The 15856-nt window shown below is 39.5% G+C and overlaps 1 protein-coding gene across 4 annotated transcripts; it reads left to right on the top strand.

Moving 5' to 3' along the window:
* The first annotated feature begins 492 nt into the window (after window positions 1-492).
* cracr2aa (calcium release activated channel regulator 2Aa) lies at window positions 493-15837 on the top strand. 4 transcript variants are annotated; one of them, XM_020103609.2, is made up of 19 exons: window positions 493-664; window positions 2014-2192; window positions 3039-3440; window positions 6007-6118; window positions 6232-6421; window positions 8052-8198; window positions 8485-8575; window positions 8709-8804; window positions 9633-9820; window positions 10370-10441; window positions 11038-11083; window positions 11241-11329; window positions 11447-11795; window positions 11915-12047; window positions 12691-12772; window positions 13001-13115; window positions 13460-13561; window positions 13882-13958; window positions 14588-15837. In XM_020103609.2, the coding sequence occupies exons 3-19, from the start codon at window positions 3243-3245 to the stop codon at window positions 14670-14672; spliced, it is 2172 nt and encodes a 723-aa protein (XP_019959168.2). In that variant the 5' UTR covers window positions 493-664; window positions 2014-2192; window positions 3039-3242; the 3' UTR covers window positions 14673-15837. The 4 variants fall into 4 exon arrangements, with proteins under 4 accessions (XP_019959168.2, XP_069384616.1, XP_019959169.2 ...); XM_069528515.1 differs by having other exon boundaries at window positions 11444-11795; XM_020103610.2 differs by lacking the exon at window positions 2014-2192 and having other exon boundaries at window positions 518-664.
* The last annotated feature ends 19 nt before the right edge of the window (window positions 15838-15856 follow it).

Below are 15856 nucleotides of genomic sequence, written 5' to 3'. Positions count from 1 at the left end.
ATGTCTTCTATAAAAGCAGCTGATTAAATATAAGTTTACTGTTTTATGATGGAACAACTTGTGCTGAAAGGTTATTCATCCCATTTCAATGAATGCATAGGAGGAGCTATGCTGCCCTCGTCTGAGGATAATTAGAACTACAGCTGCAAAACAACTTAATGTCAACACTTCATAAAACAGATGAGACAGAATGTTGCCATTTAACTCCTTATTTTGCGTAATAATGATAATAATAATAATAACAATAATTTGTTGTGATGTTTGATCTTGTAAAATTTATTTTTTGGTGTCACATTTCTTTTCCAGACAATGAAATGAGAAAGAAAGAAAGAAAGAGAAAAAGAATGAAAGAAAGAAGGAAATGAAACCAGAAAGACAGAAAGAATGAATGAATGAATGAATGAAAGGAAGGAAGGAAGGAAGACAGAAGAAAAGAAAATGAATGTTAAATAAAAGAACCCTGGCTTGGGACACTTCCGTGTTGCTGTTGCTGTGGTTACGGACGATGACACGCTGGAAGCCCCGCCCTCCTGCACTGACTCTTCACACATGTAAAAGTTCACATGAAGAAGAAGAAGAAGAAGAGCAACAAGAACAACAAGAAGAAGAACAAGGAGAACAAGTAGAAGAATCCTCCAGACTCCTCGTCTCTGTTCTCTCCGCGGTACGTTACTAACTTTTAACTTTACTCTCCACCTGCTGCCACCAGACGTTCAGCTTCCTCCACCTCTCTGTGTGAACTGTGTGTTACTCTTGTTGATGTTGTTGTTGTTGTTGTTGTTGTTGTTGTTGCAGCCCGATGTGAGTTTTACGGAAGTCACTTCTTGCCAACGTCAAGAATGTATCTGTCACAGGAAGTTTCACAGTGAAAGAAAGTGCGTCTATTGTCAAGGAAGTAAACGTTTGTGCCTTGTTACACGTGCTTTGGGAAACTGGAGTCTTATCTGAGCATTGTTGACTTCAAACTTCCCCCCTGACATGTTGTTTACATGTTGCATTGTGCATCTACATGTCTGGTGTAAGGTATCAGGTGTAACTTGGTGTTCTCTCCTGTAACTGCAGATCACTGAGGGTGGTTGTCAGATGTGGAAACATGGCCGTGAGCACTCTGCAGGAAATGGGGCAGATTTTTATTTGACAGCTTGACTCTGTTAGCTTTGTGTCACATGTTTGTGTAATATCAGGCTTTCATACAGATTTTTAATTTAATGCACGTAATTTCTATAAAAAGTTGAAATTGTTGCAGCTGCTCCTTTCTTAAAGTTACTTAGGCAAGAGCGAACGTTCTAAAGCTCGTGTGTGTCACCACATCTGACATTGTGTACTATTGTACGCGGGTGAAGTCACTGACCAGCTGTCTCCACACCAAGTTTTAACTAAGAGCCACAAACCTTTCTGTGGCTTCTGGAAACGAGACAAGACGAGAAAGACAAGACAATATTATGACTTGAGTGTGTGAGGACAAAAACGTATAATAATAAGTTCCTTCTTTTTATTTCCTCCTCTTTTGTCCGTTGCTCTCTGTGGGTTGCAGACTTTTCCTCGTGAGGTTTGATGTTGAACAATGTTCAAGCTCAAACGTCCAAGCATGACATATTCATAAATAGTCATTATCATGTAAAGGTCGCATGACTTTGTTCAAGGAAATATGTGATGTTGACGTCCAAATTCTTAAATAGAAATATTCAACCGACCTTTATTCAGTCAGTAAAGTCCCACTGAAATACACTATCCCTGAGCAGCAATGAAATAAAAGAGTTTCATGTGTAAATATAAGCAGAAAGAAACACAGGAATTCATATTGTGGATCTTATGATTGAAGACCAATAGAGCTTTGTAGAATGGGAGAAGTAAAATAGAATTAAGCAAGAAAAAACTATAGATTCAACTTTAGGATGGGTTAGTCTGTGTCTGTGTGTATCATGTCTCTGTCTTTTTACCTGCGATTGTCACTTTATCCCTCGTCCTGTCCCACATATCTACATTTGCGTGGGTAAACACGAACACTGACAGATGCTCTTCATGAATCGACTGAGCCGACTGGGTGCACAGCAGCTTCTGGAAGGCAAGTCTTCCAAACCAGTGCACAAAACCACTGTAGCCCCCATGAAACCCACCGAGTGAGTGACATCAGTCAATATTTCCGAGCAGACAGGACCCTCGTCATACCACAACTTTCTTTCCAAATTAAGGTAACTTTTTACATGTCAGATGACATTAGTCTCACCAAGGGGCTGTAACGTGTAGTGAAGGAGAAGAACAGTGGGTGTTTTACGTGCACAGCAGAAAGAAGACCATGTTTAATATTTATATATTTATATCAATATTTAACATGTTACTTTTGAAAGTTCATTATCACATTTTCTTATTTTCTGTTAAGTTCTATGTGCTTTTTAATTCTTATTTTCCTGGTGCTTTATATATATATATTTTTTCTATGGATCCTTTTTGAACTTTTACCATATCATGTTTTTGATGCACTACATTCATTTCCAAGTAAAAGTGAACTTAAAGTTTCAGTGTGTAGGATTTAGGTGAAAGGGATCTATTGACAAAATAATCCTAGTGATATTTTCACTGGTGTGTTTCATCTAAATTGTAAGAATTGTAGTTTTCACTAGAATGGGCCTTTACATGTAAATACTTTATATTTACATCAGGAGCGGGTCCTCTCTATGGAGACCACTGTGTTTTTTACAGTAGTCCAGGCTGGACAAACTAAACTCTTTGAGTTTTTGAGACACTGAAGTCTACCACAGGTTCTCTATCATTTTTGGAAGGGGAGGTGAGGTGAGGGGTCTTCAGCTGCGTCACTAAATTCTACGCACTGTACCTTTAATAGTCATCCACAGCAGAGAGCTCGGCAGAATAAAATTGTGTTTCTGCTCCATGTCCATGTGCAGTTCTAATAAGCAGACAGTAAATGTAAACCTTGACATTGAGCTATAGTAGTAAAGATTATATTTATATAAAGAATACATTGAATGGAGGGGCTGCACTTATTTAAACTGAAGACTCTGCTTCTGTCTATCTCCTAGGTTTCATCGACTAATAAAGAGGTGGTTGCTAAGAGATGATGATCTGTGACATTGTTGAAAGCCTCTGATGTACAGCAGCCTGAAGCTCCACTTCTCCGGGATCTCCCTTTTTTTTTTTTTTTTTTTTTATCTTCCCTGCAACCCTGTCTGCACCAGGCTCATGTGAAGTGACACCACAAACGCTTTTGGATCAACGCGAGCACTATGGCGGCTTTTACTGTTCCCTGTGCCATCACCAGCACCGAGACCACCACTGCAGCCAGGACTGCAAGCAAGCAAAGACACGGAGGCAACGGGGAGAGTGGGGACATGGGACAAAACACCTTTGTGGAGAAGACCCATGAGTTTTTCCAGATGTGTGACATCGAGAATAAGGGCTTCATCACCCGGCGTGACATGCAGGTGAGGTCGCTGACTCAATGATAAAAGAAGTCGTATTAGAAATAGTTTGAGAACTGGTCCTTGTTGTATATAAGTGATTAAAACAGACTTTTAGTTTTTATGTTTTCATAAATTACATATACACTTTGTAATAAAAACACACTAAAAGATACCCGAATAACTTTAATAACTTTTGGAGACACTGTATTTCCTATGTCAGGTTATGTTTTAATGTTTTTTTTGGTTGGTTGGGAATAATTCATGGATTGATCAAGGGAACTGATATTTGAGTTTGTGAAATTTGATGCAGCTTGACTGAATTTATGTGCACTTCTCTAGTTAATAAAATATCTGTAGATTTTTTGCAGAGGGTTAAATCCACATTTTCTAATATTCAGACATGTTATATGTATTTGTCCTGAAGGGTCATGAAAACTCATTAATGATTCTGAACAAGGAATGAATAGGGCAGTTGTACCTTTATTCAAAGCAGCATAAAAGACACTGAGACACAGGGAGCCATGCGTAAGCGTTGTCATGCCTCTCCTCCGCTCACATTATTGTGCAGATTCACTTGTGTTCCTGATATTCATCCCTGACGTGGATAATCCTTTGATGAAGCACTTGTGGGCTCTCGCTGCGAGGAGCGTAAATACATAAAGGAGAGGCTTTGATCTGGTGATAATGGATTTGGAAATTAGATGTGGAGCAATACAGCGGTCCGTTCGGCCATTTGTACTGAAGAGTATACACTGTATTTAAAAGATTTAGTACTTGATCGACACATTAACAACAGTGATTGGAATTTGTAGGGATAGGGTTGGGGTACTTTTTTTTTTACATCAAGATCTGTGTGTGACCTGCAGCACTGGATCTGGAGGATTCAGGAGGTGGACAGCTTTGAGAGGAGTTTTATTCTGGAGTCTGGTTCTTGTGATAGGACTCAAATTAAAAAGGTAGTTAGCTGAGCTGGAGGTGTCCTTTAAAATCACCTGGCCTATCTTTTTGTAGTCAGGCCTCATTCACCACCTTCTGTGATTTTACGCTTCACCTTGTCCAATCATCTCTCCTCCTCTTCAGAATCAGTCCCAAACCAGACAGGCACTTGATGCTGCTAGTTACTTATTTTACACTTTCCACACATTGGCCAAAGTTTGTAGATGAGCTAGGGACTACTTACTCTTCTCACACTTTTCACACTTGAAGTATTTTACAGTGACAATATTTACGTGTGAGTTTCACAGGGTAAAGAACGTTTCACACCGTGACCACCAACAGAGACGTTTTACAACTCTGCTGTTTGCTGACATGAGGGATATGTTCTGCCCCGATAACACATTTTTAGAAGAACAGCCGAAGGTCTTACACTGATGCTATTCTTCCCCTGGATTGTACGTGAGGCATCGGTCAACATTCGCAGCAGTGCAAACACAGCGTAAAAACCGGGCTGGTTACAAAGGTGTGGCATTGTTGGTTTTTCTTATCGTCCGGCAGTTGTCTCTTGGTAGGGTCACACATTGGTTTAGCTGCTTACTTAAGAAACAGCTGTCACGCCTGTCTCCAGTGTTATCTTTATCCATTCGCTTCAAATCCTTTGTTTGGCCAACTTCCAAATTCCTGTGGAACTAAAGACTATGTACACTGGGAAGTTGTCAGGTGTTAATACCTGGAACTGACTGAATGCTGAAGAGAATGTTTGTGCAACATGTATTAAGAATTTAAAAAAGCGTATTTCACATTTGTGAATTTTTTCTGGGTTATTTATTGGACGTTGGAAAGTTTTTGTGTAACCTAGCTGCCGGTCCATGTTTAAAATTGCATTGTTCATTGCATTAATAATTAGCATTACTAAATCTTGTATGTCTTTATAGATAGACTAGAATACATACTTAGTAGTCCCGGAGGTTAGCATGTCCACCTTTAATCAGATGGGTTGGTGGTTCGATCTCTGCCTCCTCCAGTGGATAATAATAATAAAAATAATAACGATAATAAAACTGTATTTCTATTGCACGTATCCTATCAAGGCTATAAAGTGCTTTTAACAAAACACATACGAATAAATTGACACAGCAAAACAAGACAAAACTAAAATAAGAAAGATGAAAAACTTACAAAATAATAATAATTAATATTATATTTGAAATGTATTAAAATAATCTCAAACAATCCTAAATCTTACTGGCAGCCAATGAAAGGAGTTATTGTGGAGATACAGGCCCTACTTGGTGTTGGTGTTGGTTAAAATGCAAACAGCAGTGTTCTGAAGCTGAGACACGTGTGATAGAATGGGTGAATGTGAATTGCATAGTAAAGATTTAATTTACAACAGATTGGATTTATGTTACACCCAGCATTTTAGGGGGTTGGAATATATCTCACATCCTGTGTTATTGGAGCTAATTTACTGTCATTTAGACTGAAGGCTTGAAACTATAGGAGACTGTCACCACACCACATGATCACCGTCGCACAAATGACTGTCCTCTCGAGAGTCAAGTAGCAGTTGTTATAGCTACAGTACAGTTAATGTTCTTGAGGCTCTGTCATTGCCAACCGCAGCTGTGTTTTGTGTCTCGCTGAACAGAGGCTGAACGGCGAGCTCCCGCTCAGCGCAGAGGAGCTGGAGAACGTGTTCGATACCCTCGATCCCGATGGCAACGGATACCTTTCCCTGGACGAGTTCTCCTCAGGCTTTAGTACGTTTATGGTCTGTTTCTTCTCGTAACAATGCCTCTGGGGTCAACTGTGAGGCTAGTCTGATGTTTTAAATGTACACCTGGGCTTTTGTTCTTTTTCTTTTCTTTTATAGGTGGGTTTTTATTTGGCCGGAGGGTTTCTGTGGAGGAAGACATGGGGGACCATAACCCCGGGAAGAGTTCACCAGAGGTCCTGTACCAGACGCAGTGGGAGGAGAACCTGACGAGAGGAGACGAGGATGAAGAGGAGAAACACTTCTGCATGCTAATGGAGAGCCTCGGAGCCAACAGTGTTTTTGAAGAGTGAGTACTGTGTGTGTGTGTGTGTGTGTGTGTGTGTGTGTGTGTGTGTGTGTGTGTGTGTGTGTGTGTGTGTGTGTGTGTGTGTGTGTGTGTGTGTGTGTGTGTGTGTGTGTGTGTGTGTGTGTGTGTCATATCTTTGCACACTTTGTCAACATTTCCTTTGAGCCCACACTATATTTTAGGCGACTCAGCCTGTGACGGTAATCAGCTGTGCAAACTTTACAAGAGTTGAAAGTTTTCCACTCTCAAACAAAGCTCCTGTGCTGCCTCTGTGAGCCAAATGCTTAGATCTCCACAATCTTTTCACACCATTTGAAACTGTGAGTTAATTTTAAATCTGAAGGAGCATCACCTCCAGAAAAGATCTCTCAAAAACCTAATCGAAATCTCTGTATCGGTATTTCATACATTTAAAAGCCATCAGCAGTTGACGTCTGTTTAGGCAGTGAGAGATATGCACTGACAGGATCTTATGAAACACATGACTCACCTTTAACAAACAACTCAATAAAGGTAAACAGCAGTGGAGGTGGATGCCAGATTTAAACATCCTATTGGCTTCCGCCTACCTGGTCTGAGCTTGAGATGACATCTTAGAACAGATCACTTTGTGCAGCATTAACTCACAGTGACTGTGACCAGGCTTCAGGAATTTGTCTGTTTGACTTTCCTTAACTAATCGTAGTTCACAGCCACGACTCATTGTTTAATGCGTAAACATGTTGACATCATTATTTCGTTTCTGGCATTGCAGAGTTTTTGTCCAGCAACTGATTTTTAAATTTTAAAGCTGATTTCACAACTTGAATCATTGTTTAGTTTTTTGCTTTTGCTGTGGTGTGAGTTCATCGGCTGAAGATGGACAATACGACTGGTGGTAGAGGAAGTCCTCAAATATTTTACTTAAGTAAAGGTACAAATACATAAACAAACAAGTACAATGTAAAAGTACCACATTAACTTTTCTACTTGAGTAACAGTACTTGCTTTTAATTATACTTAAAGTATTAAAAGCAAAAGTACTTGCAGAGTGTAGCTTGTTCCCCAATGCTCCCGAAAAGTGAACCTTAGTTTCTCGATCACCCCCTAGTGGCCAGCTGCACTATATGTCATAAATCCTGACTGCTCCATGTTAGTGGATGGGACATGGAACAAACAAAAAAGTACAAGTCAAGTAAATTTTTCTCAATCATGGTTCCTGTCATTTTAGTTTCTAATACGTTTGGTTTTATTCAGTAATTTGATGCTGTGAATAGAGGAGACAGAAACATCATGTTGACATGTGAGGCCGACTCTCGATTCGGGGTTGAGATGCGTCGTCCATCTTTATACCATACACAGTCTTTGATCCTGGAACACACAAGTTTTTTTGCTGTAATAATAATGAATAGATTTCTCAAGGCAAAAAACATAATGTCCCACAATAAATAGTTAGCTTTGCTGCAGCTATGTTTGTTGATTGTGGCTCTGCTCGAATTTCCACCCACGTCCTAACAGTTTTATTTCTATTTTAATTCTAAATGGATAATGAGTTCCTCGTGAAATCATGTGGCAAAGACTTCAAATGTCATTTTGAGAAATCAACATGTTGCTCTTCATTACATTTGCTCCTTCCCTCTATCCTGTGCAGTCCGGCTGAGGTGCGTGCTTTGTGGGCTCAGCTGCGTCGGGATGAACCACATCTTTTATCCAATTTTGAGGACTTCTTGGCCAGAGTGACATCCCAGATCAAAGAGGCCAACCAGGAGAAGAGGGAGATGGAGAGCGCTCTCCAAAGGTCAGACCAGGGCGTTGTGTATTTGATTATCTGGGTTTGTAGCCTCATGGTTGAATGTACTTATTGTAAGTCGCTTTGGATAAAAGTGTTAGCTAAATGAAATGTAATGTAGATGTGATGTTTTAGAGTTTTATCCACTATGGGTGGATTTTTCTGTGGTTCTTAAGTGTCAATTGGCTCCTCATGCATATTATTTAAAGAAGCAGCTTTAATGTTCTGCTCTTGAATGGGGGCTGCTGTTGTTTAGGCTTTCCACTGGCAGTTAGTTTACATTTCATCCACACAGAAAAGCAGCAACACATGACGATGAGATAAGACACCTGTATGAAGAAATGGAGCAGCAAATCAAAAATGAAAAAGACAGGATCGTGCTGCAGGTACACACTGATCAGTAATGTCAAACAAGTATGTCTCTTTGTTGTTAACTCTGTCAAATACTGTAGATCTCCTTCCTTCTTACCCTTTTACTTAATTTGTGTCTTACCTCCTTCTTTTATCTCTGGTCTGAAGGACTACGAGCGGTTTCTGTCTCTGAGTCAAGACCTGGAGCTGCAGCTGTCCGGTAAAGAAAAAGAGTTGGAGCATCTCTTCCAGAAACAGAGAGGGGTGAGTGAGATCCATCAAAAATTGATTTTCCCCAGAGTGCACTGCAGTCTTCACAGACAATGAGAAAGACTTTACTTCAGGTTTCACATGAGGAAGTTGAACTGTCGGAGCAGCTGAACACACGAGACAACATAGAACACAATGCTGTGAAAATGTCACATGTTAGTGTGATCGTCATAATGACGTGGTATTTACTGCAGCAGCCAACTTACTTTCAGAAGTGAAGGCTTGCTGATTCAATATGTATGTTAACTTAATATGACCGTCCATTTATTGTGAAAGACGTCTAGCAGCTTTTCACATTTAACACTCGGTTATATGTCATTTGTACAAATCCAGTATTGAGTTAATAGCCTCTGGCTCACACCTTCATTCACAGACTTACAGGCTCTCCAGGCTTGTTAGTGAACTGAGATTAATTCTGCTCAAACCAACAAGGACTTATCCTTAGCATCACTGAATAACATGTCACCTTAGCTGTTAACCAAGTTTCCTGTTTGTGGGGAGCAGTGGAGGTATCATTACAACAGCAGTTTGTTGAATTGATTGTATCATCACATCATGTTGCTTTTGCTTGTTCATCCTATGACTAAAGGTTGAAGAGCCACTGTTCATTTACAAGTCATGCATTTGCAGAAGTCAGAGTAACACTTTTATCTTTCCACACACAGTGACTTTAAATACACCGTATAATATGTGACAAATCATCATTGTTCACACCCAGGATGTTTCATTTTGGTCTCTGTTTATCTAGAAGTATTTAGAAGTCTTATTTGAGATCTCCTCACTTTTCTTGTTCCTTTTTCTTGACCGTGGATCTGACTCCAGCTGGAGCGTCAGTGCAAGGACCTTCACAGCGAACAACACGTGACCAAAGTGGAGAACGTGAAGCTGAAGCAGACAAATGACGAGTTAGCACGGGAGCTGGATCACACCAGCCAGGAGCTGAGCATGGCCCAGGAGCAGCTGGGTTTCCTGCAGGAGCAGTCCACACGGCTTCATGAGGAGAAGGAGATGTGAGCTATCCTGTAGCTAATCTTACCAACTCAAGTTTCTTTAGTTCTCCTCAGATTTTTCTGCATCTCAATCATTTATCTTACATTTACTGGTTATGATACAATCTCAAGTTTTTGCTGGGAACATATTTAGACGGAAAACACGACTTTCATGTTTAAACTGAACTTTAAACTTTGTGTGGCTCCTAATAATAGTATTGACTGACTTTGACATATTTGGATGTTTCTTTTGTCATCGCGTTGTAAAACTTCAGGGAACATGACGGACGTAGAAATAATGGTAACAGAGTTTTCTTTTAGTAGCCCCCAAATTATTTTTGTTTAGGTCATTCTTATGATTCCTTTCAAGTTTATAAATGTCATTCCTTCCAATGCTGTGATCTTGAAGAAAGTAGATGAGTTGTGTATATGTCTCATATTAACTGATTTTTGAGATCTGTCATGTTTTACTTCTTTGGTGCAGGTCATGTTTTTGACTATAGTTTCTTAATTCAGTGTAACCACAGCTCAGTCACAGAGCGATAAAAGATGCTTTGTTGTTCCACACAGGGAAATTTACAGACTGACTGAGGGACTGCAGAGAGAGCGAGCGAGTCTCCTCAAACAACTGGACCTGCTGAGGTATGAGAGGAAACACAGAGGAGCTCTGCAGCCGTGCAGACTCCAGAGACAATAACAGCTTTATTTTACTTTAATAGCTTTTATTCTGTGAATTATTTAAAGCTCACCCCATCATTTTAAAAGTGGTTGGTAAAATAATTTTTCTTAATTTGAGTAATATTATTCTGGATCTGTCTATTTGCTTTTGTGACAAAATATAGAGATTATTTATAGTATGGGTCAGATAAAATGTTATATATTATTAGAACTTATTAGAACTGGTCAGTTACTAAGTTTACAGTTTATAAGAGAGAAGCCTTGTCGAGCATTTTCAGCTCCTTCTCATAAATGTTCTGCCTAAAAACTATTTCTAATATTTCCAGCCTGTGAACAGCTCGTTCTTCAGCCGACTTTTCCACTGACATGTCACGATTAGCTGCATAAAGATGTTGGTGCAGAGCCTTATGTATCGTAGTCATTATAGCTTGTGAATTATTCAACAGCAAACATCATATCTAACAAGGCTAGGTATTCAAACTGTGACAGGTCAGTTACACAACATTAAAAATTGTTCAGTGGTACAAAAAGACTTACGGTTCTCTCTTTATCGAATCCAGGGAAATGAACAAACATTTACGAGATGAAAGGGACATTTGCTATCAGGTATGTGTTGGTTATTGTAACATAATTTATTCTCTATCCTCTTTTTGTATTTTCTTTTCTTCTTGCCCTCTTTTAAAAATGTGATTGCACATGAGTAGACTGAACCCGGAATCTCGTTCCACTGCATCATTCGAAACTTCATGTTTTATTTCTGCAGAATCCAAAGAATCATAATTCTTCACCAGGTTTGAAGCAGAGGCCGCTAATCGGTACTGTCAAACAAACTGACAGAAATGTCTTCAAAAGGTAAAACATTGAGGGATATATGAATAATTGAATTTCACTCAGACTGTTTAAAATGGAACATCAACACTTGACTTGTTAGATCTGCTTTGTTTCTTAACTTTAACTTTGTATCAGCAGTGAAGATGAGGAGGAGCTGACGTCCAGCTCTGTGAGGCAGAATCGTACCAATCGGCCACATCAGCCGCTCTGCCCAGCGGAGACGAGAGGTCACCTCCAGAGGATCATCTCCATTGAAGAGGACCACCTCCCACACCTGCTCCAGAATGACTGTCAAGCTCAAAATCCTCTTCAGGAGTGTAGTGATCTAGAGGAGGCCTTCGACAACGAGGAGAATATTGACTTGGTCATGAGCGATATTTATCCGTGTGCGTCTTCTGCCCTGCAGCAGCGGCAGGGAAATATGGAGGGCAGAAAAACTCCCACTTCTCCAAGGGGTCAGCCTGTTGGCAAGGAGACCAGTGTAAATGTAAGGATGTGTTCAATTTCTCAGTGAAAGTTAGTTGTTACTCTGTTGTAAGAAGTGTAAGGAAGTTCCTGTAGCCTCCTTCAAACTATCTGTTCCCATCATGCCTCTCTTTTTCTCAGGAGGAAGGTGGCCCCTCGCCTCCTGACCGCCTCTTCAAGATCGTTCTGGTGGGGAACTCGAGTGTAGGAAAGACCTCCCTCCTTCAGCGATTTTGTGACAACTGCTTCCACTCTGGCACCTCTGCCACTGTGGGTACGTATTTCACAGTGCAAACAGAAAAAGTACATCATCTGTTAGTTCATGTTAGTAAAGGCATGAGAACACCCTGTGGTCCCTGTGGTCAACCTCAGACTGTGTGTTTGCTTACAAAGCACTTTAATACATTAACACTGAATAAATAAGATGGATAAAAGAATATTTTAGTTTAAATGAATATATTGTGTATACAGTATTTAACTACTTAACTTCAAATACATTTCATCCGTTCTAGAAGCTGATAAAAAGAGTTGAGTTTCTCTCAAGGACAAAGTGATGCATCGAGTTTTGGTCCTGCAGCTCTCACTGCAGTTTGATTGATTTGTTTTTAGCAGTTTTCAGTCTGCAAATGTTAAATTTAAAGTTCAAAAAACGTAAAAGATTTACCCTTTAGTGATCGCTTCATTCAAACATTATGTGGAAGCTGAAGTGTTTGTGTTTTAGAAGCTTTCTGAACTTTTCTGAAATAATAATGTCCACTTTTACTTTTTCAGTTTATTCAAATATGAACCTTTTCACATTTGATCATTCAAATCATGTTTTATAGTTGCATGTGATTCCACAGTCACATGTGGCATAGATATTTATATAATGTTTGCTGTTCATCACAACAAATTGTTTTTCTTGTCTGTATGAACAGGTATAGACTACAGTGTAAAGACAATAGTAGTGGACAGCAGCCAGGTGGCGCTGCAGATGTGGGATACAGCAGGACAGGAGAGGTGAGGACTTGCACGTGACATGAAGCCAGAAGGTTTATCTATCAATAAATAATCTATCATTAAATATTATTTGAATACTTTTAATTACATTTGAACTGACTTAGTGCATCTCACTAAGCAAATTTAGAAATATATCTCCTGCAGGACAGAGGGAGTTTTCAGGGATTATTGATGTAACAACAAAACAAACACCACTTCCTCTTTTCCTGCTTCTTCCTCGTCCTGCAGGTATCGGAGCATCACCAAACAGTTCTTTCGCAAAGCTGACGCCGTTATTGTGATGTACGACATCACAGCACAGCAGAGCTTCACTGCTGTCAGACAGTGGCTGACGAGTGTAAAGGTATTTTGATGAAATTGAACACGTGTGACAAACATTTGAAACATTTCATAACTCAAGTAGAGAAAATGTTTGTGTTTTATCCCAGAACAGATTATTGACTGGCTGCAGTAGCTCTGTGTTGAAAGTTTTTCACAGTATAATAATAATAGTGTGAAATTATAAATCATATATCGATCTGTTGCTGTATCTGTTAACAGTGAAGTGTCTGTTCACTTCTGACTGGTTTTCCATATGGGAGCAGAGAGCCGAAGGGGGATGGGGGCCCCTCAGTGGCCCTTTAACCACAGTGGACTCTCTTAAGAGGATTTTCTTTTGGTCTGCCTTCTCTCCTCTTTTCTTTATAGGAAGGGGCTGGAGACGACATTCCCATCATGCTTTTGGGAAACAAAACAGACAAGGAGATTGAGAGACAGGTTCAGAAAGGTCTGGGTGAAAGACTAGCCAAGGTCTGTGTCTGTTTTCCACAAATCATCACCAGTGTTTAGAAATGCTCTTTCTTTAACTTATGATTATGTGAGTTTTATGTGGAAACTACTCTGGAGTATTTTCTGACTCTTCATATTTTAAGTTCTTTATTCCTCTGGTCTCTGTTGTGCTGAGTAGTTTCTATGGAGATCGGATACAAATCATGTTTTATTACTACAGGATTTAGTTTTTTGAAAGGCCTCCACTCATCATAGTGAAAGAACTTAAGATTTGCAGTCACAGAGGTCTCCTGTAGTAATGACAGCCATCATCATCATAATCATCCTCATCATTTCTGCAGGACTGCCAAATGGCTTTCTTTGAGTGCAGCGCCTGCTCAGGACACAATGTGATGGAGTCCATGGTTCATTTAGCCAGGTGAGCATGTGGTCGTGCAAAACTTTATGCAACAAGTTTCCTTTAAAGTTCTGTATTGAAATAAGGGAATTAATGTGGAGCCAAATGTTTAATTTGTGTTAGAGGCACAAAGGACCAGGTCTTATCACCTGGATCTGTACAGACCAACAGGAAGCAGTCTCTCCTAAGTGAAATTATCTGGAATGTTTTTAATGTGGAAAATCAAATGTTCATGTCATCACCTCAGTGTGTGATGCATGGCACTGACGGTCTTTCTTCAATTAGAGACGACTTTTCAAAATGTTTTGCAATGAGCTTCATGTTTTTGCTGCAGAAAACTGCATCAGTGCCATTTAATCAACATTATTAAAAACCCTCTGTCATCTACTGTCACTGATTCTGCCTCGACTAACTGTGGATTACAGTTTGACTGGATATTTACAACACAACAACATGACAGAAAACAGCAGGGGGCGCTGCCATTTTTTTGTGGGAGAAAACAAGCCTGCAGGGTTTATGCAGACCTTCTGCAGCAGTAGCCACAAAACACACATCCCTCCTCACAGCAAAGCAAGAATTGTGGACACAGAGTATTATTATGTTTCCTGCTGTAGCTGCTTCACAAGTTTGTATCTCCCTGTTTTTCTCAGAATTCTGAAGGAACAAGAGGACAGAGAGAAGGAGAAGACTGTCCTGCTCAGCAGCCCGTCAGCGAAGAGTAGATCCTGCTGCTAACAGTTAATAGTCAACACACACACACACACACACACACACACACACACAGCAGCACTACCCTTTACTAACAGACACGCTGTGACAGTATCACCACACGTCAGTGAGGAGACGTTATGTCTAATGTCAGCACTAGTGGTTTTCACCTGCTCCTCAGCCTCATAGCAAAAACATCACAATATCTACTGTCAAGTGTCAGATGTTATTGTACTGTTACAATATTCTTCTATATATGATTTGAAGTAATTAGGTTAAAAATGACTTCAAATGTATTTTTCATGAAGATGTAGAAAAGTAAGATTATTATATCAATGTTAGAAACCGTCACATTGATATAAAAATAATTGAACTAATCTTTTCCACAGACTTTCAACACTTCTTCAGTTTTTAAAATTCAACATAAATATTCCGTCACTGACTGAAACCCTCAAATATTTATGAAATGCCCTTTATCTTTGAATTTTGGCATTTTACTGTGTGTAATCATGTATTCATGTATTCATTCGTCCAGTGTTGCGTGTACATTTTTAGCTGTTTTGCTTCGTCACTTTGTGTTCACATCCAGAACATGAAAACAGACGTGTGAATTATCTTCACGGCTGTAGTGAAGCTGTAGTTGTTCAGTTTCTGTTGACATTATGTCAGAGGGGAGTTCATTTAATTAATGTTTGTGATACTGCAGGATGATATGTCTCAGTTTCAAATGATCAAACAGCACAGAACAGAGGTAATGGACTGAAGACAGATTATTAGTTTCAATTCAGAGGATCAAATGTAGTATTTTTTCTTTGCTATTATATATAATATCATTATATTTTACACGTGTTCATGTTGTAAATTGTACAGTAATTTGTAAAGAGTTATTCTCAGTTGTGTTGAAACAACGCAGACGTTTTCCCTCTCAGACCAAATGAAGCTTCACTGCACACAATATTTATTTTGTATCCCAATAATCTGCCTCAGTGTTGAATCAAACAGAAACAGGTGATGTTGTCAGTGTGTTACAGGGAAGTCACCGCTGCACCGGGGGTTGGGTTTTACTCTTTGATATTCACTAATAGTGCTCCACTACTGCCAGTCTCTTGTACATCACTTTAATGTATATACAAAAATGTAAATAGCACAAAACAAAAAATAAACAAATGTGTCCATATTATATGTAAAAGAACCTCGTTTACGATTCATTT

The sequence above is a fragment of the Paralichthys olivaceus genome, chromosome 7, assembly GCF_024713975.1.
Source record: "Paralichthys olivaceus isolate ysfri-2021 chromosome 7, ASM2471397v2, whole genome shotgun sequence".
NCBI lineage: Eukaryota > Metazoa > Chordata > Actinopteri > Pleuronectiformes > Paralichthyidae > Paralichthys > Paralichthys olivaceus.
Note: the sequence above shows the minus strand (reverse complement) of the source record. Positions and strands in the feature narration are given on the sequence as shown.